Here is a 26,533-nt window from a genome sequence, read left to right as displayed (position 1 = left end):
TCCTAACATCAGCATTTTAGCATTGTGATGATATTAGCATGCTAATTAGCATTAAGCTCAAACCATCACCCTGCCTCACAGAGAGCCATCGTGATCAATTCATGTAGCAATTATTTATTATAATAATTGTTTAATGATTGTTTTGTTGATTGGTTGGTAGACCAAAGCAGTATTGTTTCCTATAGCCTGGTTTCATTGATTTCAAGTGGAATAAAGCGAATATGACTCGGTGGAACGCTTTAAGAATACACTAACCAATCGTCTCGCTTGTTTGCTTGTGTTTGTCATACAGAGTCTACTTGTGTTAGGTTTAAACAAGTAGCACATTCTCGTATCAGAAAAGCTGAAACCGGCTAAAGTTTGGTATTTTTGCTTGACAAATTGTTTTTAAATATTCTATCAAGGACAGACATTGGCACACATGCATATTTTTTTTTAGAATGGCCCTGAATCATATATTACATCTTGCTTAGTGTAGAACCCCAAAATCCCTTGTTGGATAGTTGAGAACTGCCTATTGAGGTTGGCAGATTCAAAAATATTCAGGAAGAAGACTGTTTTTGTGAGCTGTGTGATTTTGGGGAGGGGAGGAAAGAGTCCCACCTCACTTGTTTTATACATTTTCTGTGAAAAAAAAACTTGAAATATTCTAACAGATGATTAAAAATGGCAACAGCTGTTCAGTTTTGCTGTGCTGCTGCAGTTTTCTAACTTAGCCTGAAAAAGAATATATATATATATATATATAAATTACTAAATATATAACCTGATTTCTCCAGTATTGTGTAGTAAAAGTTTTGTGTGAGATTTATGGGTTTTGTTGTAGGAACGAAGGGGTGGCGGTCATGTGTCAAGGTCATGCCTGTCAACACCACAGCAATGTTACAGGAACAACACCCCAACACATGTATAGTGCTTAAAAAGGGAAGTGCATTCAACAGAGCCGTGTATGTTAAATGTATATGTAGGCGTAAGTTAATGTTAATGCCTTTAAAAGTAGACCAACAGCTGCAATTTTTTACTATTTGCTTGATCACTGAATAATTTGTCTGGTCTGCTGTGTTGCTGCAGAGCTGGTGAAGAAGCACCAGACAGATGTGTTTTCTCAATGACATTTTCCTTGTGAAAGAAACTTATTTTTAACATGTGTTTGGGTGTTAATTAAAATTCTGTCACCCTCCAATAGCAAGTTTTGATTAAATACAACAACAATTCTGGGACTACACAGCACTTTTTTTTCCCTCCAAGGTTTGGATCTCATCTCGGAATAAACTCTTCAAATATGCTCGGGTAAAATAATATGTCAAATAACGCCTTGCTAGACCTTGCTGTGAAGGGAGATTTAGCTCGCTAGTTGAGCTCCCTGTTTCCCTGCTCTGGGACCGCCTCGGCTCCCTCTCTTCCGCCATCTCTCCGCCTGTTTTGCATCCATCTCCTCTTCCTTCCTCCCAACCCACTTCACTGTCTTGCATTTCTCTCTAGTCTAACTCCCAGTCTTGTTGCATACAGTGAAAAAGTTGGAAAAACAAGGTCTACCAAGAGACTGCTGCAGTAAAGGTACACGGAACAAGGAAGGCAGGGGGAAGCCAAAAAAAACGTGAGGGAGGATAAAGTGTTGAAAACGGACAGAAAACTGTTGATATGCCGCAGATGATTGGGAGAGGGAATGTCACAACGTAGTCAGATACGGTCCCCAAAAAGACTGACATGCTCACAGGTGTTCGGCGCACGTTCATAGAGGCTGTCGTCACAGGAAGGCGTCACATAATCCTAGGAGAACGCGTCTACCTCGGCACAGACAGCAGCTCACGTAGTGTCTCGTCAGATGAGACGCGAGGGTGGACTAAGCCCAATAAATCCAGCGAGGGAGGAGGAAAAATTCAAAACATATATTTGTACTGGTTGTACTACAAGCCTGTGCGTTGTAAGCAAAGTTAAACAACTTCTTAAAAAACTTTGGCGAGCCGGGCTACAGGAATACACACCAGGGTCTCGCTGAGGGACAAGATGTGAGAGAGCATATTCCCTGTGAGATGTGCGCTTGAAACGGGGGCGACGCCGTTTCCCACGACACCGCCGCCAAACACCTCCACCCCACCCCACCCACGCACTACCCTCATCTTCTTTCACTTCTTTCATCCGGGCAAACAACAGCACCGCTGACTCTACTGCTGAATGAAATATTCATGGCAGAGATGAAGCAGATGCAGCTGAAAGACTGTGTACCTTTCTGTATGCTGTTTGCACCGGTGGGACCTTCGGAGCCGGTTAGGTGTTCAGGGCTGGTTGTTTGCGCTGGTGGTGTGCTCCTGTGGCGGAAGAGGAATCATTGGATTAGAATCACTAATGCAGCACGTGAGGAAAAATAGGCAACACCATTTATAACACCTTACAGGACCTCCCAATAGGAACGTGGAAGTCTGTTTTACAGTTCAAGAGTTCAACACTATATAGTATTAAGGTATTAACGTGGAAAGCAGAATTGAATATGAAGGCCTCAGGTTCTCGTGAAACAGAGTGAGGAGAGAGAGGAAGTTTTCATTGTGTTTTGAAAAGTCTTATTTTCATATTCATTCATGCTGTGACAAAATGTTTTTCTCCAGGAGCTTTTCACCTTGCACTTCCAACTTGTTTGATTAGTTCTCACATACTGCTTATACATTTTTCATAAAGGCAAACTTCATGCTTAAAGGAATAGTTCAACATTTGCATGCAGCCAGTTAGATTAGCGTAAAGACTGGGGGAGCTAGCCTGGCTTTAAACATATTCAAAAATTCACTTCACATTGTTATTAAATATACTTATTGGCTTCCTTTCCAAGGATTATTTAGATGAGCAGAATTGAGTCTCATTTTTGCTAAGCTCCCGAGAGCAGCCAGTTAGCTTAGCTTAACGAAGTCTGCCTATTAACACCAACAAGATACAACATGTTGATTTGTGAGTATCACACATGTTATATCTTGTTTGTACAAAAACAAAAGCGTAAAACCATCACTCCCAAGCTATCGCCAGCAGCCAGTTAGCTTAGCTTATTACAAAGATGGGTAAAAACTAGTTATGTTTTTTTGTGCAGATTAAAAAATGAATAGTGAGTTTTAGAGGTTTTGTTACCTCTGGACAAAGTCAGACTAGCTGTTTCCAATCTTTATGCTAAGCTAAGCTAAGCTAACCCCACAGCTGGCTACAGATTCATTTTTACCGTACAGACATGAGAGTGGTATCAATTTTCTCATCTGACTCTTGACAATAAAGGGAATAAGCAAGTTTAACTGTAAGTTTACCTGTCCTGAAGTGGCAGTATGGTCTGAATTGGGATTTCAGGGACTGGTCGGTGCCTCAGCCGGTAGGAGCGAGTGAGCCACGGCCCTGCAGGAGCCTTATAACTGGGCTGTGCCTCATAGATGGAGTTTTCCACCATTTCACCTTGAAAACCTCCACTGTCCTCAGTAAGCACTGAGTAGGAGGCTTCGGCAGGAAAGTAGAGGGAGTCGGTGCTAGACAGCGAGGGATCCTCTGAGGATATCTCCCAGTCGGAGGGCATCTCAGAAATGGAGAGGGACTCACTGCTGCTGCTATCGCTGCGAAAGGACACAAAGGCAGGGACGCAGATATGTTCAGAGGGTGATGTTCGGATGTTCTGGGGATTGCGCGGGGCCGGTTTAGGCGGGTGGAGGGGTCTGCTCTCCGGGACGTCCTCAACTTCTGTTCCCAGTCCTGCTCCTGGAGGTAAAGTCTGACTCCCCTCCAAATCTCTCCTCTCGTTTGACTGGTGGTGCTGACACGAAGTCCCTCTCTTTTTATCCTTGAGGAAGATATGTCTCGGGTGTGGCACAGGCTTCCTTTGGCCATTCCCGTTCTCCATCCCGCCCTCTTCATCTTCCTCTCCACCGCTCTGCTGCTTCACCCCTAGTGCCTCCAAACTTCGGAGGATGCGCCTGCGATGGCCCGTCGGAAACACTTTAAGCTGCAGTAGGTGCTCATCTGTGAGGCCCTTGCAGTCTTCCAGAGCTTCATAGCCTCCTTGCTGGAAACATAAAGTGTACTGGGACAGGCGGAGGGTGTGCAACCACTCCACAATCTCAGACTGGCTAGACTCTGGAGGCTCCAACATGATGCTTTAGTCTCAGCTCTGCCACATGAGGAAAACCTTCAGAAGATGTAGTAGTCCGGCTTCAAACTGCAGACACAAAAACAGATAAAAGTAAGTGATGGGAGAAGGGAAATGCTGTAAACTTAAGAGGCTGTAAGTGCTGTCAAACTGAATCTAATCGTTGTACTTGTACCATAGACAAGATTATTAACCTCTGAAATGCCTCTGAAATTCTAACAGGAATAAAATATCTATTAGGCTCTAGTGATGTGCTTTTTCCTACAGGCCAAACTTGTTCAGAGCGGATATTGATTTTGTCTTAGAGGGGAGTTCAGCAGGTGAAACTTTAAAGGTCGATTTTTACTTTTAAATAGCACTTTGATGACGTTATTCTCCGACTCATTAGGGTAACCGTTTTGAGAAATATGCTCATTCGCCTTCCTTACCCAGAGTTAGACGAGAGGATCTTTACCACTCTCATACCTGCTTTAAACATTCATGCTAAGCTAAGCTCGGCTAACAGTCTCCTTGCTTCACATCTACCTTTAACACATGAGCGCGGTTTAAAATCTCCCCATGTACGCTTAGTAATAAAGGAAACAGGCGTTAAATTTGGCCGTCTGTTCCTTCATGCCCTCTCAGAAAATACCAGATGAGCGTGCGGTACATTCATCAACAAGTGAGCAAACGTGCTATGCAGCGGACAGAACCAAACCTAAATTTGCAACACTCAGGGATGAAACAGCAGGAAGCAGCAATAGCTATGATGAAATATCACATCACCATCATAGTGTGGCTCTATGGTCAGGTTCTTTGGTACGACACTCGCCTTAAAGTCTGAATCAAATAACAAACACACTGAATTTCTCCTTAACGTCCAACTGACATCTTTTTTCTTTTTTTACAGCACTCACCACAGCAGCAGATAAAAATCCAAGCTTTACATCACAGCTCACCGTCACAGAGACACGCACAGGTAACAATCCTGCTAATGCTAAGCTATACTAAAATGTCTGTTTCCTGATGATTTCACACAATCACTTCAGATGATGAATTGAAGAACGGCTCTCTCTCTCTTACACAGACACACACACACACACACACACACACACACACACACTAACAGGAAAATACATCATTGTCAACATCTTGTCATGTCCACTTCTCTTTTGCATTGCAAACCTACAGTACACAAGCGACATGAAGTGTTACTTCTGCTTTCAAATAAACACAATCTTGTGGCTTTTCTGCACACAAAGCTTACAATTGCGGGCCTAATATGCAAGTAGTTCACAGAATGCACATAAACAAAAAATGACCACGCTATTTTGTAACCCAGTGAGAATGCAGAATATTTTCCCCTCTTGCCTGCACAAGGCAAAAAACATTTTTGTCACAGTGTTGACATCAGTTGTGTTCATATGTGCTCAAAGGCCTTTAAAAGCTTTACATCTTGTAAGCGCACACATCACACCTTAGCTGCTACACTGCCACATAGGCCCAATATAAGTCCACAACTCCACGCATTGCTGTATTAAGATCTCACAACAGAGACCAGTAGAATCTAACAGACCTGCCTAGCTGTGTATTGCAGTGTTAACATGCAGGGACCTGTATTGGCTAACAGCCAGCACAGGCACACGCCAAAGCTTGCTACCTACATTTTAACCTGGCCTGCTCTACCATCTCTGCCTTTTGGTGCCTGCACACCCACTCACACAACGTGCAAACACATAAAAAAAAAAAAAGCTATGCGCCACAGAGCCCACACATTCAGCAAACATTATTAAAAGGGCTGGATATAGGAGCTGTGATCCACAGCTACTGCCCGGTGTCAAAGCCCACAGTGTGTGCAGATCAATAACACAGAACAAAAAGAGAACTTCACAGGGTAAACCACCTGCACATGCCACACAGGCAGGGGAAGATATGAAGCAATGTGTGTGTGTGTGTGTGTGTGTGTGTGTGTGTGTGTGCATGCATGTGTGTGCAGACATACACATGATGCATACAAGGAGAACAACAATTGATTAGACCAAGATATTGTTTCCTCTGCAAAACAAAACTAGATCTGAAAGTGTGGCTGCCACCACAGGTATGGTCCTAAGGTAGAGAGGGTGAGTCACAGCATGCACGCCCATGCATGCACACCAACACACACACACACACACACACACAACCTACCTACCTACCTCATACTTCTCATACTTAGTTTTGAACAAAGTCCAATGTGTGTCCCCTTCCTGGTTTGAGAAAAAATACCTGTGCTTGTTTTTTTGGTTTTTTTCTTCTAGTGTTGAGATATTTAAATATTTTAAAAACTCAACATTAAGGGTTTGTTTTGAGGATGCGGTCACACACATTTCTCAAAAGAATCAAAGAGTCCTTTTAAAAATGTAGCAAAGCCCAGTTTTGTGAAAAAGCTGTTGGGCAAGAGTGTGATTTCATTGAAAGCTCAAAGCAACAACACCGCTGATGTTTGCACGTGCCAGATGTGCTCGTGTGTGTTTACAGCTACTGGACTTACACCACAGTGGATATAATGTAACACACACCAACTTAAGTCTGAGTGACGCAGTTTTTTTACTTTACCTTCTTATTACACTTGTTTTAAATCTCCCCGAGTCATCGCTAAGTGTCATAAACCCGCTGCTAACGTCCAAAAAGCTAATTTAATTGAAGATATTTCAGTCGCGCGCCCACTTTGGTCGGCTTTTTGGCGATAAATGAACACATCAAAGTCGGAGTGTTGACGTAGCACGTCGGCGTGCGTGCGTGCGCGCGGTGCTTGGTAAAGCTTACCTGCGGATTAAGAACAGGAGGAAAGTTCGGGGCATCATCCGCGCACCGTGTTCACTTTCTGTCATCACTCTGAGCCGCTCACAGTCTCCGTTGACGGTACTCACATCGCGCTTTTTAGACACTCGTCTGTTTCCGTCCCCTCTGTGCTGAGAGCAACTCCACGCCCATTCCAGCGCAGGGCCAAGAGCTCAGAGGAAAAAGTCCTCACCTAAAAACTCCTAAACTGCAGAAATCCCTATTGCAGACTGCTAACAGTGGTGGAATCAAGTAGATTTAGGCTACTGAAATACTTCATTTGAGTATTTCCAGTTTATTCTACTCCACTATATCCCCAAGGCAAATGTTCCTACTTGTTCCTCCACTACATTTGTGTGACAGCTTTAGTTACCAGTTACTTTCCCCTTCCTGTCCAGCTAAATATCTTGTCATTTTGAATTAGAATTTTTCTAATAAAGTGAAGTATGGATTGAGACGTTTCTCCTTCTTCTTAAACTAAATGTTAATGTTAAATAACTGTTTAAAAACCCACCTGGATTAGCTGGAAAATGTATAGTCACAAAGCTGAATACAAGTTGACTTTTTTTATACATGGTTCTCACAGGACAGCAATGCTACAAATATATGGTGATCTTATTGAGTATGATGCATGTCTTTAGATTAAACAACAACATATAAAGTAATAGTAAAATGCAACATGCAGCTGTAATATTCATTTAAATCATATATAACAGTAAGACACAGGGACCATTTTACTGCATTATGACTACTTTCACTTTTGATACAAGGAAGAACATTTTGCTGATAATACTTACTTTTACTTTTACTTACTTACTATTTTAGTATTTTCAGTGTGGCAATAGTACTTATACTGAAGTAAAGGATCTGCGTACTGGTTTTGACAGAAAAGTCAATCTCGTTGAGCTCTGTTTGTTCTAAGTAAGCCTAATTCTACAATAAAAAAGTGTGCTTGCATGTGACAAGCACTGGAGAACAGCAAAGTGGAGGCACTTGTGATGTTTTGCTGGGAATACGTGCATGTCCCAGCTTGATCCCGAGGCCCCGGGCTACACATTCACACAGGCAGGAATGCGGCAGGCTCACTTGCACACTTAATGAAACGAGTTCTGGGGGGGGACGAACACTTGTTGTTTCATTATGATAATCTAACATTATTTATTATATTTCATTACATAAATGGGGAGTATACTGCAGTATAACATTGATTGTATACTGTACATGGTATTGCTGTATTGCTGTATAACAATGATGCACAACAACAAATATATAAGACAATATGTATAAGAAAACAAGAGAATTGACAGATTAAACACAAACAGAAACTAACATTCATTCACAGCATTGGAAGCAATTTTGGGTTTCAGTTTCTTGCTCAAGAGACACTTGAAACTTGAAATGCTGGGGGAGGAGCCGGGGATTGAACTGCCAACCTTCTGATTAGTGGACAACCCGCTCTTCCTCCTGAGCCACAGCCACCCTTTTTATATCATATGTACAATATATTCATTTTTTCTTCCTCCATCGATGGGCATCATCACTCCTTATAAAAATAAAAAGTGATAAAATACATAATGAAATATAAAGGTGCAGTATGCAGAGTCAGCCACATGGTGGGGACAGAGTGCTGCAGCACTGTGACTGTACTGTAATGAGCAAAATAGGCCTTTCTCATCTTCACATGTCACAGTAAAAGCACGTGTAAATAATAAAATGAACGATGGTTGAATTCCATTTAGTTGCTTCAGTTTCAGGATCCTGGTATTGTGCACGTAACACGTTTTTTCTTCAGACTAATAAAGAGAATTCAACCAAAGTGGATTATAATTGTAGATTCACTGTCTGTCTGGTAAATATACTGGCTTTGTACTAAAAGGTTTTTAAACTGTGTTGTTCTCATTAGGATGTAACGTAAACATCAGGACATTGTTGACTTCAGTACATTTGCTCAAACGCTGTATTTAGGTAAACATTTTCAGATTATTCTTGAGTATTTTAATTTTATACTACTTTACACTTCTACTCCGTACATTTATATGACTCTAATTACGTTTCAGATTAAGGTTTTACTTGCAAAACACATGATCTTATAAAATACAGTGCATTGCTTTACTCTAAACCAACCCAGTGGTTTATAAAGTACCTAAAATTATTATCATTATATCATTCGCTGTGCATGGACAATCCACAGCATTTACAAACTGTATCCAATATAACAATGTATTATCAATCATATAGCACTCTGAAATTAACTTTTCACTGGATCAACACCTAGATAGCTGGATAGCAACACTATAGTTTTACTATGATGTGGCTTAAGTAAATTACCTGAATACCTCCACCACAGAGGTTTTATAACACCATAACCACCACAGAAAACCCACGAAATGACAGCTTTTGTGTTGTTGTCGGCGGCTTTTGTTTCAGAAACCTGCTCTTCTGCCACCTGTGAGTTCAACCTCCTCCTCAACATATGCCTTCTAAACAAGTGACATTTCTTGTATTTAAAATAAAAGTTTTTCTCAAATTCATCAATGAGTAACTACTACCTGTTTTTTTATGATTCAGGGGTGTGTGAAGTTAAATAGATGACGTTGTGCTTTTACTGTCTGGGCGTACCTGCAGTAAAATGAGTGACGGAAGAGCAGAACAGAGGGATGAGATGTCCGAAGGACAGCACTCTGTCTCCCTGTGAGTCTTTTTACTCTGTGGCTCCTCTTTTGTCCCTCCCCGCCACGCCTCCAGCGGTCGCCTTGGCAACATGTTTTACTGCTGGCAGCCATATAAATACAGCATTGGCTCCTAAACTAGGAAAGCTGTACACAGCAACAGTGAATGCCAAGGACACAGCGAACAACGGGGCTTCAGCTTCAAATATAAAAAGGAGGTACACAAGGGAATGCAATGTATTTTTAGTGAATATTTGATATTATTCACCAACATTTTGTTAAAGGAGTGAATTGCTTGTGCCATGTGCAGGATGGACTGAAAAAGGAGGCAGAAAACAGGCCAAATCAGACACTTCTGACCTCTATCTGTTGTATTTTTCAGCTGAGCATTGGATGAGAATCTGCACCTGAATGAACAGATGGATGAAGCTCAGTCTCTTGGTGACAGGAGGAGGGAGAACAGTCTCCTCAACACGTTGACTCAAACTATTCGGGGGCTTGAAGCTGTCAGACGTCGCAGAGATCATCGCATTGGAGCGTTGGTGGGAGGCGGGAGATGCACAGGAGAAGAACCAGGAAGAGGCGGAGGAGAGGAAATGCAGAGAGGGAGTGAAGAAGGGATGCTCAGTCCAGCAGAAGGTCAAAGAGAGGATGAAGAGAGTAGTAGAAATGTTGATGGAGAGCGAGAGGTGGAGGAGGAGGAGTGCAAGAAGAAAGTTCTGGGAGTGCTGAGGGAGCTGAGTGTTTTTCATTCAGACAGAGTGACAGCGTGGAGAGAAGTTCTCAGAGAATGTGCCCACATGTTCCCCGAGTCTCCAGCAGGGGGCAGTGATCAGCAACATCCATCTACAACAGGTGTTTGTAAGTTTATCCGACTCAGTGGTTCCAAACCTTTTTTCTTAAGGGACCCCTTTTCTGTCATTAAGTAAAGAGACAACCCCTGACTATGTGACATAATTTATGGATATCTCATATTACATTCAATGCAAAACAATATCCGTAGACAGCAACAAAAAACAACAACAAGTGATTTGGATACATTTTGAGTAGATTGTTTCCTGTGAATGTTGATCTGAGAGTTTTCTCTGTCTATATTATGCATTTTCATAATTTCTAACAATCATTCGTACTAAATAGGCTTTTTTTTTCTTTACAGAAATGCAGAGATGTAGGCTTATTGTGTATATTTCTAAAGTTTTCTTACACTCCTTTAACAAATATTTTTGTTGTGATATAACACACAATTGCCTTTGTTCTGTTGACCTGTTTTTTATTTTTTCAGATAGCGAATGTAAAGTCACACCTTGTTCAGACTCCTTCAGTGATACCTGTCTGAGTGTTGGGGAGGACATAAAGAACATTATAGACAAACTGAACACAATCAGAACTAAGCTGGATGAAGAAATACTCAAATCATGTGCGGAGGAGGCCTCACCTGTGGGTGCAGCCCTTCAGGAGACCGGAGATACAAAAACATCAGAGCAACGTGAAGATGACAACAACCCCTTGAACTCCCATAATTTCCTTGAATTTGACTCTAGATGTAAAAAGGACATTGAAGATGGAGATGATCAAAGTCATACGATGTCATTACCTGATACTGAACAAACATTGGACTCCAGATTCAGCAGTTCTGACTGCAACAATGTGGAAGAGACAGGGAAAGAATTAGTGGTCAAAAGTCAAGGGATTGATAATGAGGACTGTGTTTCTCCAGATAGACAGACAGATTTCTGTGAGGAGACAGAAAAGGACACGAATAGGGTAAATGACAAGGGCAAAGAGGAGATGAATAATGAATGGATCACAGTAGGGTAAGTTCATGAAATTACTACCTTTTTGTCCCCTTTAACCCTCAACCTAACTTTCTTTTTTGTTTCCCTTAAAGTTGCTCTGAGGAAGTTAAAAATCCTTTTCCTCATCCATGCTGTCTGAGAGTATCATATATTCTGTATTGGCTTGTTCCAGCTCTTCATTGAAAAAGTTTTTAAGTTATCCTTTATTATTAGGGTCAAATGCAGAGAATGAATATCCCTACCTGGATGAGAAAAGGATAGCTTACTTAAAAACTTACAATCAAAAATAAAGCTGTGCTGGTTTACACAGTGTTTGGTTGCATAGTATGCAATTATAGCACATTATTGTAATATTCCACTTTGAGTAAACTTGCGCTGTGCTGAAAGCATAAATGCTCTTTAACATAATGGATTTTTACAGGCAGTAAAACATGCAAGCTCGTATGGGGCCAGCTCGTGAGTCTGGACGTGATTCGATTTCTCCTTATTTCTCCTGCTCACTGATACAGCAGCAAACTCTCTGCGGTGGTTTATCACAAATTGTACACAGTTGGACCGCTTGGCCTTCCCACTGCCGACTATTTCATGCAGTTCACTGCCGGGTCAATGCCCACATTTGTCCAAAAGCCAAACAAATCAGGAAAATTCAGATCAGTGGCAGAGGCTTAGTCTGGAAGAAGCTGATATGGAAATATGCGTGCTCCAGCATCTCAGAAATACTTAAGATGGTTGCACTTTTTGCTAGAAATGAAGCTTAAAGATGATAAACAATATTTAGAGCAAATACTGTAACAGCATAATATACAAGCAGTATCATGTCTGTACAGCGTGCTTTGTTTCTGTGCACATATCATCTATTTTAAAATTATTTCTAGGCTCACAGGTCAACAGGAGGACAGCCGTTCAGATGTACCAGACGCATGCTTTATCAGAGCACCTATGGGTGTGGCTGAAGTCCTGAGATGCGAGGTGGCCGACACCCTGAGCTGCCTGATGGTGGCCGATTCAGAGGAACTGGTTAGCAGAGTGATCAGGGTCCAAGCTCAGGACGGAGCTAACCTCCACTTCCCTGTGACTGTGGTTGTGCCCTTCTGTGCACGTTACCGTGGCAACTATAGGGATGTCGCTGTGAAGATAGTTGATGGGGAGAGGAGGACAAGTTACATCACTCCTGTAACAACAGAGGGCCCGTATGGAGGGCAGAGGGTAAAGTTCTATATTACTTATACTAACTCTATAATGTTATTGTCATTAACTAAAGAATATATTTCTAAATGTATTTGTTTAATTTAATTTGTTTAACCTTCATTTAGTCAGGAGGTATCCTGAGGTACATCCCTTTTCCACAACAGACCTGAAAATGGCACTGTAGAGTAGTTTACACAAAGTCATAAAAAAACCCTTTACTTATAGCACAATGATGTGCATATACATAGCATACAATGAGGTATAAAGAGGAGAAAACAGTGACATGCTTCATAAAAAATTAATGTAGCATTTGAATGTGTGGTATGAAGGCAGTGTTTCTTCTAAATAATTCCAAACCCAGGGCGCGTAGTACAAAAAGTTTTTTCAGAGGTAGAAAACATGCATATACAGGATGTAAACAGATAAAAGTAAGATGTTTTTCTCCAGAGGGAAAGCAATTCTTAAAACTTAAATAAAAACCTAGTTTGGGTTTAGGTTTCTTTATAAGTTTATCATTGACAATAATGAAGGATTATTTGTCATCCGGCCATATTTCAAGATATTTGTATAAGAAGACCTTTTCTAATTCTCTTCCACACATTGTTTGAAATGTTCTACATTTTGTTGAGCGGACAGTATCACCTTTACATTTGTTTTTAATTTGTTTGTGTGCATTCAGGGGTTAATTATAATAGTTGAAATTATAACTTGTGAAAGGCACATTGGAGGTCAGTGATAGCTTGATTTAGTCAGGAGTCAACTGCATGGATAATTGTATCATCTGTATAAAAACTTGATGTCCAAAAAGATGATTGTGTTTGTTTTTCTTATGTCTTTGCCAGGGCTCATTTGCAGAGGTGAGGGTGTACACCTTGGGCCTGTTTGCAGTGGTTTCCTGTCTGAAAAGAGAAAATTACACAGTTCCTACAAAGGGTTTGTCCCTCAAGCTCCCCATGGACCCCCGAATCTGTCTTAACTACCTCCCAGGATCCTTCACTGCCCCAGTAATGGCACAAACCATGGTATGGCGATGATGATTTGATCACTATCCATCTGTCTCTTACTACTTTTAATACAAGTGTGTTATAACATAGGCTTGCTCAACCGATTTGTTGAGGGTAGTTTGGGATTGAGAAAAGGGTAAAAACGTATTTGTAAATTTGAGATAAAGCTTTGGAAAAAGAACTAAATGATCAAAAAAATATTGAAATTGTTGTAAAAAATGCGAACAGAAAAACATATTAAGGGAAGGGGGATATAAAAAGCAAGTGAGTGAAGGAGAAACAGATAGACTGCTTATAATTCACAGACTTGAGTTTTCGCAGATGTTTGCTCTGAGGTAGAAAAATGAACAGCTGTGGCCAATATTTGAAGTGACTTCTGAGTCCAATCATCTGTGAACTAACTTCACCACAGCAGTTCGTCTCTTGATCTTACGTCAAAAAACCAACAGCTCCCCCTCTGCATGTCTCTCTTTGATAAAACAGCATGCTGTCGGCAAAACAAAAGTGTGGAATGAAATATATTTTCACATCACGCCGCATCTCTTTTCAAACTGCTGCCTAAAACAGCTGTTTCCTCATCTGCCTCAGATCCAGACGGTTGATGCCGTCCTTCTGGGTGCCATCAAGTCCAGAAGTGACGCCTACCAGTCGGTGGTGTCTACAAGTCCACTACTCTACCTCACCCATCCATGCTCTCAGCCCCTGAGAAGACCCCTCACTCTCACCCTTCCCTGTCCCCCGAACCCTGAAAAGAAGAGGCACGCAAGAGGACAAGGGGAGGGGTATGACAATCAGTCTCGGCCTGTTGGTGCTTTTTCACCGTGGGATCAACCAGCTTCCCACAGAAGGAGGTGAGTGAAGTGTAGCCTCTTTGTATTTTTTCTATGAGCTGAAATACAGATATCAGAGGATCAGTATTGCATATAAAAGACCAGAGATGTGGGAGGCAGCTCCCAGATGAGAATCATGCTTTAACTACTGAAAACTGCAAACCATCTATAATGAATAAAAGTTTTTAGCATGCTGGCATCGTGGCAAAAAAGGCAGTCAGTTGGTTGGTCAGTTGGTCCACCACTTTTTGAACCGAAATCTCAACCATTGCATAGATTGTCATGTAATTTTGTACAGACATTTATGGTTCCCAGATAATGTATCGTCATAACTTTGGTGACTTTTCATCCAGTGCCATCATCAGGTTGTGATTTTGATGAAAAAATAACGACTTTCCATTAGCCTTAATTGCACTGTGTGTTTAGTGCTAAATTCAGCTAACATGCTAAACTACAAAAGGTGAATATGGCAAACATTACACCTGCTTAACATCAGGATGTTAGCATTGTCATTGTGAGAGTTTTAGTATGTTAGGATTTAGCATCAAAGCACAGCCTCACAAAGATGCAAACATAGCTGTAGACTCATAGTCCTGTTATAAATATTAAATATGAAATCATATTGTTGTTTTTTACTTGTTTCTCAGGATCCTGGGTGCCTCTCTGAAGTCTAAGGAAATGTCCAATGAGCTGCTGATTGCTCTGGGTTCAAGGGACAAACAGTGGACCGTCCTGGACAAAGTCACAGTCAGGAACCAGCAAAACGGACTGGTGTCCTTAGAGTTGATCGAGCACTTTGACAGGTTTGCAACATGTATTTTATTAATGCAAATGTGAATGGCTAATGAATGAATATTAAAACTATTGAGAATGAGAGGTTAAACTTAAATTTATTTTTATGATTTTACAGTCCTTTAAATTTAACACAGGTAATCCAAAGGGATTAATAGGAAAGCCAGGAAATGGACCAAAATAGAAGTACACAATTCAAGAAAGATGCATACACACTGTACAATACTAGCTCACTAACTCACAAAGAATCAAAATAAGAGATAAAAAACGAATGAGTAAAAATGTGTTTCAGTTGTTTCTTGGAAATATAAATGGACGGAGTGGATTGTGGGGTTGGCTTTATGATATTTGATTATGTCCTTGATCAAGATCACGTATTGCTTTTTGGATAAATATTAGAATGGTAGATTAAATTGTAAAGCTAACAAAGAGCCACTGCAGGGAGGCAAGAGAAAAGGTAATATGGTTTTCTGATCTTGTTAGAAACCCTGCTGCTGTGCTCTGGACCAGTCGAAGGCTGCAAAGAAAGGCTTGGTTCAGAAAATACAGAGAATTACTGTGAATTAGATATGAAAGCGTGAATGATTTTCTCCTGGTTGGATATAGACAAAAAGGTCCTTGTTTTATAAAGTATTCAGAGCTGAAGCACAGGCATCTTTTCTCTAACCTCAAACTGTTGGTTGTGATTAAAAAAAGCATTATGATGAGCATATCAGTGACTGCAGCACTCTGTGGCTATGTTGTTTTACCTTCCAGCCTAAATAGATCAGAGCACAAACTGCAATATGAGGCAGAAACATCCAAAGGAGGACTACAGACAGCACAGAGAAACCCAGGGTCAGACTCGTAGGCTCATTTGTAGCAGAATTTGTGGCAGATCCAGCGCAGATTTCTCCAGTGTGTCCACCCAGTAAAAGAAAAATCTGAAAAAACATACAATATTGTATCAACAGAAGACCCTTAACGATATCCTACAAGCACACGAGTTGTGTTGTGACGCCAAACTGTAACCTTCTGTCTCTTACCACATCTCCCTTTGTCTTGCTGGTGAAGTTGATGAACCACTGTAGCTGATTTGAAGGATTGTAGGTTTTCAGCTTGCTGCCATTGTTTCCCATGCACAGCGTCAGAACGGGCTGGCTGCTCACACCACAAATGAGGATGTAATATATCCTGCATCTGACCACAGAACAGAAAACACTCTCAGCCACTGCAGATTAATGAAGCAGGACCAAAAACTGTTTTCATTTGACTACGCACCTTCTTGCCGAGATGCAGTGAGCAAAGGTCGACTCCAGGTTTGTTTGCTGCTCAGGGGACGCAGGAAACCAGCATAAAACCTTCAAATCAGGAGTTTGTAGCAGTGTTGTTCTTATAATGTCAAAGAGGCTGTTGAAACTGGAACACACATAGAGGCCACAAAATAAACAATATTTAATAAAGTCAGGACTGGAAATGGCCAAAAAAAAAAAAAATCAATGAATATTATTTGTTTATGAGAGTAACTTCTTCAACACCTGTCAGTGAAATACAGCCTTTTTAGTTTGCGTTTTGCCATGGAGTTAGCCTGCAAGATACAGAAAACATTAGCAAATAATTACAATGTTTAGACTCAAAACTTTAATGTTTAAAAAAAAAGTTGAGAGTAATTAGAGTAAACAAGGATCTTTCAGTGTTTAAGCAGAATAAAACAGCCATATGTGCATGTTTTGGTCATTTTCCCTTAAAGATTATAAATTAATTGACATTAGCAGTTGCAGTTTTCTCACATGCATTTGGTATCTGAGGCCCATGAGGCCAATCAGTGTGTTGGACAGGCGCAGCAGGTTAGCCGGATTCTGGGCCGTCCTCAAAGCCACATCCAGACACCGACTCCCAGCTGTGACTGTCATCAGGAGTCCTCCCACTACAGAGAGGAGGGAGGACACTTTGCCCCTGGCCACACACAGAGAAACAGAAAATTAGGGATTAGTGGATTTGCATATTTCAGGACAACACTTCATTTTTTGAAGTGCTCTGAAAATTGTGGATTCCTACTTGTGGACAATGAGCTCTGTTGGAAACTTCAGCATGATGGGGTTTGATGTGTGAAGCCTTACGGGAATAACTCTGGAGATGCTGGAATAAGAAACAAAGTAATACTACTTGAGAATAGTTTGAGATATTATATTTGAGATATTTTAGGCTGGGACCATTTGGTTTTACTACCCTCCACATTTCACAGTGACATTTATTATATCTTTTTTTTGTCAGGGACCATTTACAGTATTAAATGTTACAATCTGATGTATTGTTCCAGAGCTAGCTTTAAGCTAAGCTTTTCATCTGCAGTCACACAGATACAATCAGAAAAGCAGTAAACAAACAGACAGTAATACAAAATTACACACAGCAGTATTTCACACGAATGTAAGATTCCTTTAGTTAAGCTGGTCCACACAGTGTTTTCTTTTCTTTATAAAGATGTTGTAATAATTGACAATTCTACGGTAGCCCTGAAAGGCAAGTACATTTTTTTTTTCATCTTTGAAAACAGGTAAAAAATAATATTTGAACAACATTTAAGTTTAAAATGTGAAAGTGAAAATTAGTTTTAACCAGTTTTCACTTTCTTTCTTTTTTACCTTGTCACAGCTGAAATAAAAGTAAACTTGAAAAATTATCTTCAAAAAAAGTTTTTTACCTGTTTTCAAAGATTAAAAAATAAATAAATTTAAAACCAATTATCACAAGGAAAAATATTCACTTGCCTTTTTGAGCTTCCGTATAATACTCTTAACTTTAAGAACCTTTTGCATACTGATTTAGGAAAACAACATTGGACATAATTATCACATTTTGTTTACTTTCTCGCGTTGCTGAATCGAGAGTCAAATACATCGACAAGACATCATCTAGAAGTACTTACCACTCGTGCAACCACTTTTCCACCTCATATCCTTTCAAGTAGACATGTTCAGTCGAAGGCACAGCATGATAAGAAATGTGGAACAGTACAACTAACCAGACTTAGAGCAAGCTTTTCTTCACGTAAGGGCTTTAAGAAATGCAGTATGAATAAAGGGGGGCCTAAATGCTTTGAATTCCAGGCTTTAGCATTCGTATGTCAGAACATAAGTACATGGTAAAAAATGTTAAGTAATCTCTAAAGAAGTCATAGACAATGAGAAAATAAAGATATGCCATAGCCTTTCTGTTTTTAGTCACCAAGATTAAATTAAAACCTAGTTGGAAATTGGGAACTGTTCCTTCAATAAGGATGGATTCTAGTTATTTCTCATGTGCTATAAATTCTCTTCATCTTTCTTATCTAAAACAGCCTCGCCAGGGAATAATATTTGAACAGTAGGTAATATGAATTCTTTATTCTGTTTTAAGTATATTAAGTCTATATTCAGGCCCATGATAACAGACTCATCTCTTCCCTCTTTTCAGCAACAATCTAATCTCTCCGCTGAGCTCATCTTCTTAACTTTGCTTCCGTCTCCGACTCTCCTTTCCCTCCTCTTAGACTGCTGGTGGTTCGTCTTCTCTCTCCGTTGCAGCCGTGCCACCTTACCTCCCTGGCAGAGGAGCTGGAGGAGTCGGTCTGCTGCCACGCGGTCACCGTCGTGCTCCAGCGTAGACCAGATGAGCCTCACACCGTCCTGGTGGTGGCTCTGCCCAGCAGAGACCTCAGCTGGGAGCTGTCAAAACTGCAAGCCCAGGGCTACGGGGGCCTCGCGGAGACCTCGTCTGAGATCTCCATGTGTGAAGGAGACCAGCTTCTCCTGCGATTCAGTGGCAACATCACCTCCACAGGTACTCTACCTGAGGTTGACTTGCTGACTAATTACAAAAGTTTCTTATAATAGAAAAAACTTCCTGAACACTGAGAAAAAAAAACACCAGAAAGGGCTCTGCAGATGCAAAAAAGAATCAATTTAACGTTTTTTTTACAAAAGGTGAGAAAAAGTGACAAAACTCACTTTCTAGTCACTTTTTTTCCACATACACGTAATGAACAGATTACTTTTTTGCATCTGAAAAGCCTCTTCTAGTTTTGCAAGCATAGCTCTAGGGACAACAATGTTTGTCTGACCACCTTGATCCAGATGGATCATGATATGGGACTGTTTACCTTGGCCGCACACACCTGACCCTACTTCCTGAAAAGCCTGGGTTCAAGAGTTCAATGCTTTTGAACAGGTTGAACTAGTGGTTAAAGATGACATATACTGTTTGCACAGTTGACTATGATTGGTATTCTAACAGTGTGGAGTCATCCATGCATTCAAAACGTCTCTGCACACTTTGTGGTGCTGAATGTGCGCCTTGAACTTCACATGAAGGGAAAGAAACAAAAAGAAGGTTTGATGTAGCAAAACATACATAAAAAAAAGCTACCCTAAAGGAAGCTACAGCAACAACATAAATAATAAAACGGCTGTTGTTGTTGTTGGGGAAGTCATAAAGTTACCACAGGTCAAAACCGGTTTGTCTTCCAGCTGCTGGATACAACAGACCACATAATAAAGTGAATGGATTATGCACAGGCAGCCTGCAGTATGCACGTGTGTTTACAATCTGAGGTATGTTTGAGCTACGGGTAACTAATTAACTAAACTAAAACAGGTTTTTGCACGTCCGTGTTTTGTGATAGGAACTCAGAACGGCCGACGTGATCTCCCACGCGAGCGAATCACCTTCCACAGTCAGCAGAAGAATCACCTCTCGGTGCGTCTAACAGAAGTGGACCCGTTTGGGAACTACAGCTCCCCACACTATAAGGGCACGGCCATGTTTTATAAGGTCACCAGAGGTCAGATGGAGTGGCGAGGTGACAGACCAGTCCCCACGGACACAAAATTCTTGGGAGATCCCGTTTGTAAGCTGTCTCTGACTTTACCCAAGGTGCAGAAGCATTCACAAGGAATTCCACAGTGTACTTGGTGTTGACCTTCACAGTAAAAGAATATTCTAGCATTTTATTCTCTTTCATTTCAGAAGGTGAGAACCATCAATCGGCCCATCATAGCCAGGGTGAAGTTATGCGAGGAGACGGGTGGGTGACACGTTCTGCTTGAATATCTTTTTATTTATAATTCATTTGCTACAGTTTCAATTAAAATGTATTGCAGGGCTGAGCAGAATCCATCTTTTCTTCCAGTGGTGACATCTTCAGTGTGAAGTTGTCATTGCTGCTGGTTGCTTTCATCTTATCGTCAATATATGATCAGATTTTTGCTGGCTAGGTAACTCAGTACAGTCGCAGTTGAGTTCAGTTTTGAGGTACTTGTACTTTACTTTTGTTTTTCCAGTTCCACTACTTTATACTTCTACTCTTTTATATTTCAGAAGGATATATTATACCGATCACTTTTCTTTTTACTTCACTACATTTATCGAACAGCTATTTTTACTGGTTACTTGCATATGTTGAACAAGAGTCATTGTCCAGTGAAAGACTATTACAACCAATTTTAATGCTCATGAACTGATTTCAAAATGTTCTAAATTCAACTTTTTCATAATTCTAGGACACCAACCTGCTTTTATTTGTTTGTTTCACAGCATTTCTTACATTAAACTTGTGAACATGTTGAAATGTTGTCACATTTGGCTAATAATACTTTTATTTAAGTGAGATTTTGAATATTAGCAGGACATTTGCCTGTAACATAGTATAACAAAGTATAATAAAGTATTTTACATTGTTGTGTTACTACCTTTACTTAAGTAAATGATCTGTATACTTCCACCACTGTCGCTCTACAAATTATCCAAATGAATAATTTTAATTAATTTGCTTGCTTTGAATTAACAAAAACTAATTTTTATGAATTTATGCTTTAATGAATTGGTGTTATATGCATTATGTTACAGTTTAACACATTTTGTTGCATCACTTTGATTATTTTACATTTCTTTCGCAAACATTTGCTATATTTTGATATACATCAGTATCAGGAAATATCTTTATTGAGCCCTAGACACTAAAAATGTTTCTAATCTTCCAAACCAAGCTGGGTAGTGTTGATAATATAAAAGCACCAAGAAATGTCTAAAGCCAATTCTCAACCTCACCTCTATCCTTCTTATCTTGCCCACCCACCAGATTCCCTGTCAGACTCTCTCCTTCTCTGGCTGTCTGGGGAGCTATCAGAGGAGGAGGTAGCCCTTCTGGTGCTGTCCCTGCGTCTCCGCCGTAGCGCTGCTCAGCTGGTGAAGCTCCGGGCTGGGGACAGCCTGTCCACCCAGGCCTTCCATGTCCTGGCCATGTGGAGGAGAGGCCTGCCCACTGCCGCACACCAACCCAAAGCCTCTCAGCTGGCTCACTGCTTGGCCAAGAGCGGCAGGCCAGACCTGGCCAGAGAGCTGTTGCTGCGACAGGCTGCAGCCACCAGGCCGGGCTCACTGATAACAGGAAGCTTAAAAAGTAAAAATCACACAGCTTTTTAATCGCTGCTTTTAGTCAGAGCATGGGTGCCTTCCAAATTAGTTAGTGGTAGTGTTTTCTGGGATCCACAAGGGGTCAGCATTGGACTGTGAGACTCAGACTTGAGTTGATTATGTCTATGAGTCATGACTATGTGAAACAAGTAACTCTTAGAGGCCTGAAGACTTTATTTTACCCAGTAAAAAAGAAAAAAATCTCAAAAAGATCTCATTGCGTATAATAATATTAGTTTTTTTCTTTTCTTCCATTTTTTTCTCTGCTTTTCTGTCCTTTTCATTGTCTCATGACCCCTTATTTATGTCTTGTGACCCCTTGGGGGCTCCCAAGCCCCAGGCTGGGAACCAGTGCTGTTGGCAATATTTCTTCGTGTCATATTTGATGCAAAAAATAGCTGCAGATCACCACATAAGACACGGTCAAATGTCTCAAGGTCAAATATTAGAAAGTACATTCAGTAATCGACACCTTACCTCATATTATGTGTTATAATGCCAAAAACCTCAACAATATGACTCGAGATACAAGCAGAAAGAATGATCTGCAACTAAGGCTTGATTCATAATTAAATAATAAAAACAAAGTTTGTTATATACTAGATGTGTTGTATGTAGTGTAGCCATCTAACTGTGGTTGACACGTTACACCTCAAGAGCTTTCTCAGGTTATTTTTACATTCTGAGTCTGAGCATTAATCTCTGACAGAGCCTTCACATTCTGACTTTATTTTGAAGTTTGTCTCCACAGACAGATAGGTGATTTACACGACCAGTCAGCCATATCTCTTCTCTCTGTGTATACAAACGTTGACACTGAGCTGTGACCTCTTTCCAGCTCCCTGACACCGAGTCATCTTAAAGACTTGACAGTGTCTGCTGATGATAACTGATTGAATAACAAAGCCCTGTCTCAGCATAATACGGTTAATGTTTTTGATGTGAGCTTGGAAGATATATATATATATATATATATATATATATATATATATACACACACTGTATGTGTGTGTGTGTGTGTGTGTGTGTGTGTGTGTGTGTGTGTGTGTGTGTGTGATTTGTGTGGTTTGAATGTGTGTGCCACATGGTGTTTATCACGTGGAGTTTTCCCAGTTGTCATGGAATTGACCGTTCACCATCCCCACTCCTTCTAACAGTGAACAGTGAAGTTAAATCATCACTTAGCACGAAAATACAAGAGCAAAAGTTTGTAGTAGGCCTGGTGAGGTGTCTGTGAATGTGTGTGTGTGTGTGTGTGTGTGTGTTTGTATGTATGGACGGTAAGTGTAACTATGTTAACCTCGCAGTTCTTTTTAATATATATTGTATTTTAAAGAGCCTTGTGGTGGTTTAGAGTCCCTCAGTTATCTGCGACTATCTATGTATTACTATCTTGTCATCCTGGAAAGAGGACCACAGTGAAAATAAGTTATTTTTCTTAACTTTTTTGTTTTTATCCTCAACATTTATTGAATATGTATGCATTTGTTCCAAAGTTTGACAAGGTATATATATATATATATATAGATTTCAAATAAAATCAAGTGTAACAAATGGATTAAAAAGTGTGTGCCTGCTCTAACATTAACTGTAATTGTTAGCATGTCAAATTAAATTGTTACAGTAGGAAGCTATTAGTAATTCATTTAATTAATGTACTCAGTGAAGGCAACTGTCCCCACTTCGACCATTTATTCCTGATAACGGACACCTCATTGGGAATTATCTCTTACTTAATATTATATAATTATAATTATTATTATGACAAAAAGCATGACATTAATATTGGCACGATCTCGTGTTGGCATATGACTATATGAATACATACCTTAGAGGTTGATGGCTGATCCATACTCCTCTGATTACAGATGTATTCACCATCTGGGGTGAAGTAGTAAAAGGTGGCAGTCATCTGAACAACTTTCAGCATTGTGCTATTCTCCATCTCAGCACCCATGTGCAAAACGTTGGGTCTTCCTCAGGTTGTTGGCAGGACCATCTGCTGGGTATGGTTGGTGCGCATACACCTCATGAGGGACTAAATGTTTTAGGGGCAACAATTCTGTTCCCCGGATTCCAGCCTAAGCATTTTATGTATTTATTCCAGCAGCTTTAGTCCTGCTGTCCACTTGCATCCTTCTTATGCTTAAAGAGCGCTTTTCATTTGGAGAAATTGCACGTTGTAAACATGGCTACTGTGGCCATAAAGAGGCGGAATGTGAGCCCATCTTTTGGGAGCTGCTTGCTCTACTCCACGAAGAGCTCCACGTTTATCCAACTATTATCTGTAACCTCAACAGCAACATTGACCGGGCAGCAATACAGCCACTTTTGTCAACGTCTGGCTAAAATTTGAGGAATGAATATTTTCCAAAATACCGTGTTTAAGGTCAGGACAGGATCTGAGGTAATACCTTGTAACAGAAAACAAGACCACGAAACAGCTGCATGGAGCGAATCGGCCCTGGATCTATTCCTTCTACCGTCATAATCATATCTGATTAATTCAAAGATAGATTTCATAGTCTCCCTCTGGGGTAAGGGTTAGAGGAGTTAGAAAGAGAATAGGGTTAGGGTTGGGGTTGTTGGCAGAAGAATTTTGATGACCACTGTTATCACACAGAAGTAACTAAGCAGGGTGGGTCTTGGGTCCAATGTTTTTTCTGAGCACTTCAAGGACTTCTTGCCCATGTTAAAAGCAGAGGTATCAAAATCTATCAAAAGCTCCAGAAACGAAGAAGAATAAATTAGCCTTACGTTGTTTCCAAGGTCAAGAACGAACACTGAACGTCAGCTTTTAAGCGAACATGGATGAGAAGTCTTTAAAAGCTCTGAAGAAACAGATTTCAACATCTATAATTTCCTGACAAGTGGGCCAACTCCTTCTGATCATGAAGATCGTGCGATATGATACAGCTAACAAATGGACTTTGAGGTGAGATTGTTTTCATTACATCTTAAAACACACCTCTCTGTGTACAGTTGGTTTATGCAGCGCTAAAACGTTAACTAAATTGTGGGCAGCAGAAGTGTGCTCTGTCTTTTTAATGACATTCACCAGGGTTTTTCTTTTTCATCTGTCTTCACAGCCTCACGCTCCAGCTGTGTGACATTCTGGAGGCCCTGAGCTGAAGCAGGGGGGTAATGATAGATGCCATGTGTCCAGGTGGGGGGTAGGAGACTCCCCGCGGAGACAGAGGAGACCACCCAGTGCTGAAAACGAGGGTGGGGGTGGGGGGGCAGTTAATGAAGTATGAAATGGTAACAGGTGGAACTGATGGATTAAACAGGATGATCGCTCCTGCTCCTTCTCTGTCACTTGCTGACAAAAACTGTCTCCTCTATTCATTAACCTTTTTCACTTCCCGCCCTTCTGTTGTACCTGAGCTCCACTCTAGGGGGTGGGGGTTGTGGGGGGCGTATTACTCCGATTTTTCTCTTCCAAATGCTTTACTATCCCTCTTCGCTATTATCTCCCCACTTTTCTTCCTCCTTTGCCGTCAGTGTGATTCTAAAGGACATGTGTGGCATCACTATCAGGAGAGTTTTGTGCCTCTAGTGAGTGTGCCAGAGGGGGGTATCATTAGTCTGGAACAGGGCCATCAAACACGCACACACACATTGAGGGTCTTGCTCGAGGTAAATGTCACAGAGGGGGCTCCCACAGCGCCAGGAAATCGTTTCCTCTCTCATTTTGTCTCCCTTCTCTCCCCCTCTACATTATTGAAAAGGCCACGCAGCAAGGCACTATGGGAGGTTGCCCGTCGTCCAGTGGGGGAGGATACAGAGGGCTGATGAGGTGAAGAATTCCCACGGAGTGCCAGCATAGAGAGATTCTGATTAAAACCTCATCTGTTTCATCATTCATTTCATCATCCTCTTCTTCTTCGTTCGGAGCGGTCTGACTTTTTTTCCCTTTTTTTTTATTGCAGGAATCATCGCTGCCTTGATCAGTCACTGCTTTCACTAGCTTTTAGCTGTCAAGGTAAAAAACTGTCCGATGTGACTGAGATGCAGAAACAGGCATGATGATGATGAAGGGCGCCTGAAGTGGGGAAAAAAACAAGTGCCAGAACTTTCCATGTATCGGCCAGTATCAGCAAATAATGGAGTATTACATTCTGAATGTTTTTACTTTTATTCATTCAGATATTGCTGACGTTCACAACATAAATCCATTTAACCAAGAGGACAAGCGTTTAAGTCGTTAGAGCAAAAAATAATTGACTATGTGCAGTAAAGTCTTGGCTGCCCTTAGTTCCTTATGTTCCAGGCGAAGTCCCTGGATACTTTCTCTTCTCGACTTTTAGTGTGTCACACAAACAAAGCACCTCTGCATCACCATGCTCTTATGTCTGGCTGTCCTTCAGGCTATCTACGCTAGCTTTGGTGTGTGGTGCAATGAAGTCATCAGACCTACAAAAGGAGAACTCGGCTAGGGGGGGCGAAGAAAACAAGGTGACTCCACATCTATCAGAGGAGGCATGTGGTAGTATCTTGCTATCAGACTGGCACTCTGTTACGGACACACACACACACAACAGGATGAACAGATAGAGGAGGAAAAGAGTGCTAAGACACTTAGGTTGTTTTATCTGATTGAATATTTAATTTTAGCTTAAATTCAGCAAGCACTAGGCAGAAGTGGCACCCGTATGTTCTGGGGTTTAAAACTCATTTGTCAGGTTCTGTGACTGCTGTTTCATCAGCATCTCTCCTTGCCTTTGCCTGGCAGAGACAGAAAGCGAGTTAGCTATGAATGTGGTGTTGAATTCAGCGAGGATATCACATTAAACAGTAAATGAATTCAGCATCACTTGACACCTATTACACCTATGAATAATGAAACACATCAGGCATTTTTGGCAAATACTCACAGCCAAAGCTAACAGAGGTAAACAAAAAAAAAAGCCTA

General features: G+C 40.9%; 3 protein-coding genes across 5 annotated transcripts in view; 1 reads left to right on the top strand and 2 right to left on the bottom strand.

The window, feature by feature from the left end:
* arap2 (ArfGAP with RhoGAP domain, ankyrin repeat and PH domain 2) overlaps positions 1–7,022 on the bottom strand; it is a 119,697-nt gene extending 112,675 nt beyond the window's left edge. The window contains exons 1-3 of one of the 3 annotated variants that reach the window (XM_051428828.1): positions 6,893–7,022; positions 3,282–4,177; positions 2,227–2,309 (exon numbers count right to left, since the gene is read on the bottom strand). In XM_051428828.1, the coding sequence (XP_051284788.1) occupies positions 2,227–2,309; positions 3,282–4,111 (913 nt within the window). In that variant the 5' untranslated portion in view covers positions 4,112–4,177; positions 6,893–7,022. Of the gene's footprint in view, positions 1–2,226; positions 2,310–3,281; positions 4,178–5,004; positions 5,150–6,682; positions 6,795–6,892 lie in introns of those variants that run through there. The other 2 variants (XM_051428830.1, XM_051428829.1) reach the window with 2 other exon arrangements.
* dthd1 (death domain containing 1) lies at positions 1,144–22,217 on the top strand. The gene is made up of 12 exons (XM_051428834.1): positions 1,144–1,290; positions 4,998–5,066; positions 9,959–10,437; positions 10,859–11,390; positions 12,248–12,578; positions 13,403–13,582; positions 14,153–14,415; positions 15,042–15,197; positions 18,698–18,987; positions 19,829–20,079; positions 20,173–20,230; positions 21,284–22,217. The coding sequence occupies exons 3-12, from the start codon at positions 9,996–9,998 to the stop codon at positions 21,625–21,627; spliced, it is 2,847 nt and encodes a 948-aa protein (XP_051284794.1). The 5' UTR covers positions 1,144–1,290; positions 4,998–5,066; positions 9,959–9,995; the 3' UTR covers positions 21,628–22,217.
* Positions 15,301–18,713, bottom strand: LOC127379358 (uncharacterized). The gene is made up of 7 exons (XM_051428851.1): positions 18,095–18,713; positions 17,224–17,304; positions 16,956–17,121; positions 16,704–16,753; positions 16,447–16,584; positions 16,212–16,365; positions 15,301–16,109 (listed from the first exon to the last, which is right to left on the bottom strand). The coding sequence occupies exons 2-7, from the start codon at positions 17,256–17,258 to the stop codon at positions 15,885–15,887; spliced, it is 768 nt and encodes a 255-aa protein (XP_051284811.1). The 5' UTR covers positions 17,259–17,304; positions 18,095–18,713; the 3' UTR covers positions 15,301–15,884.
* Positions 22,218–26,533: the final 4,316 nt, after the last annotated feature.

This window comes from Dicentrarchus labrax, unplaced genomic scaffold (assembly GCF_905237075.1).
Source record: "Dicentrarchus labrax unplaced genomic scaffold, dlabrax2021, whole genome shotgun sequence".
Lineage (NCBI taxonomy): Eukaryota > Metazoa > Chordata > Actinopteri > Moronidae > Dicentrarchus > Dicentrarchus labrax.
Note: the sequence above shows the minus strand (reverse complement) of the source record. Positions and strands in the feature narration are given on the sequence as shown.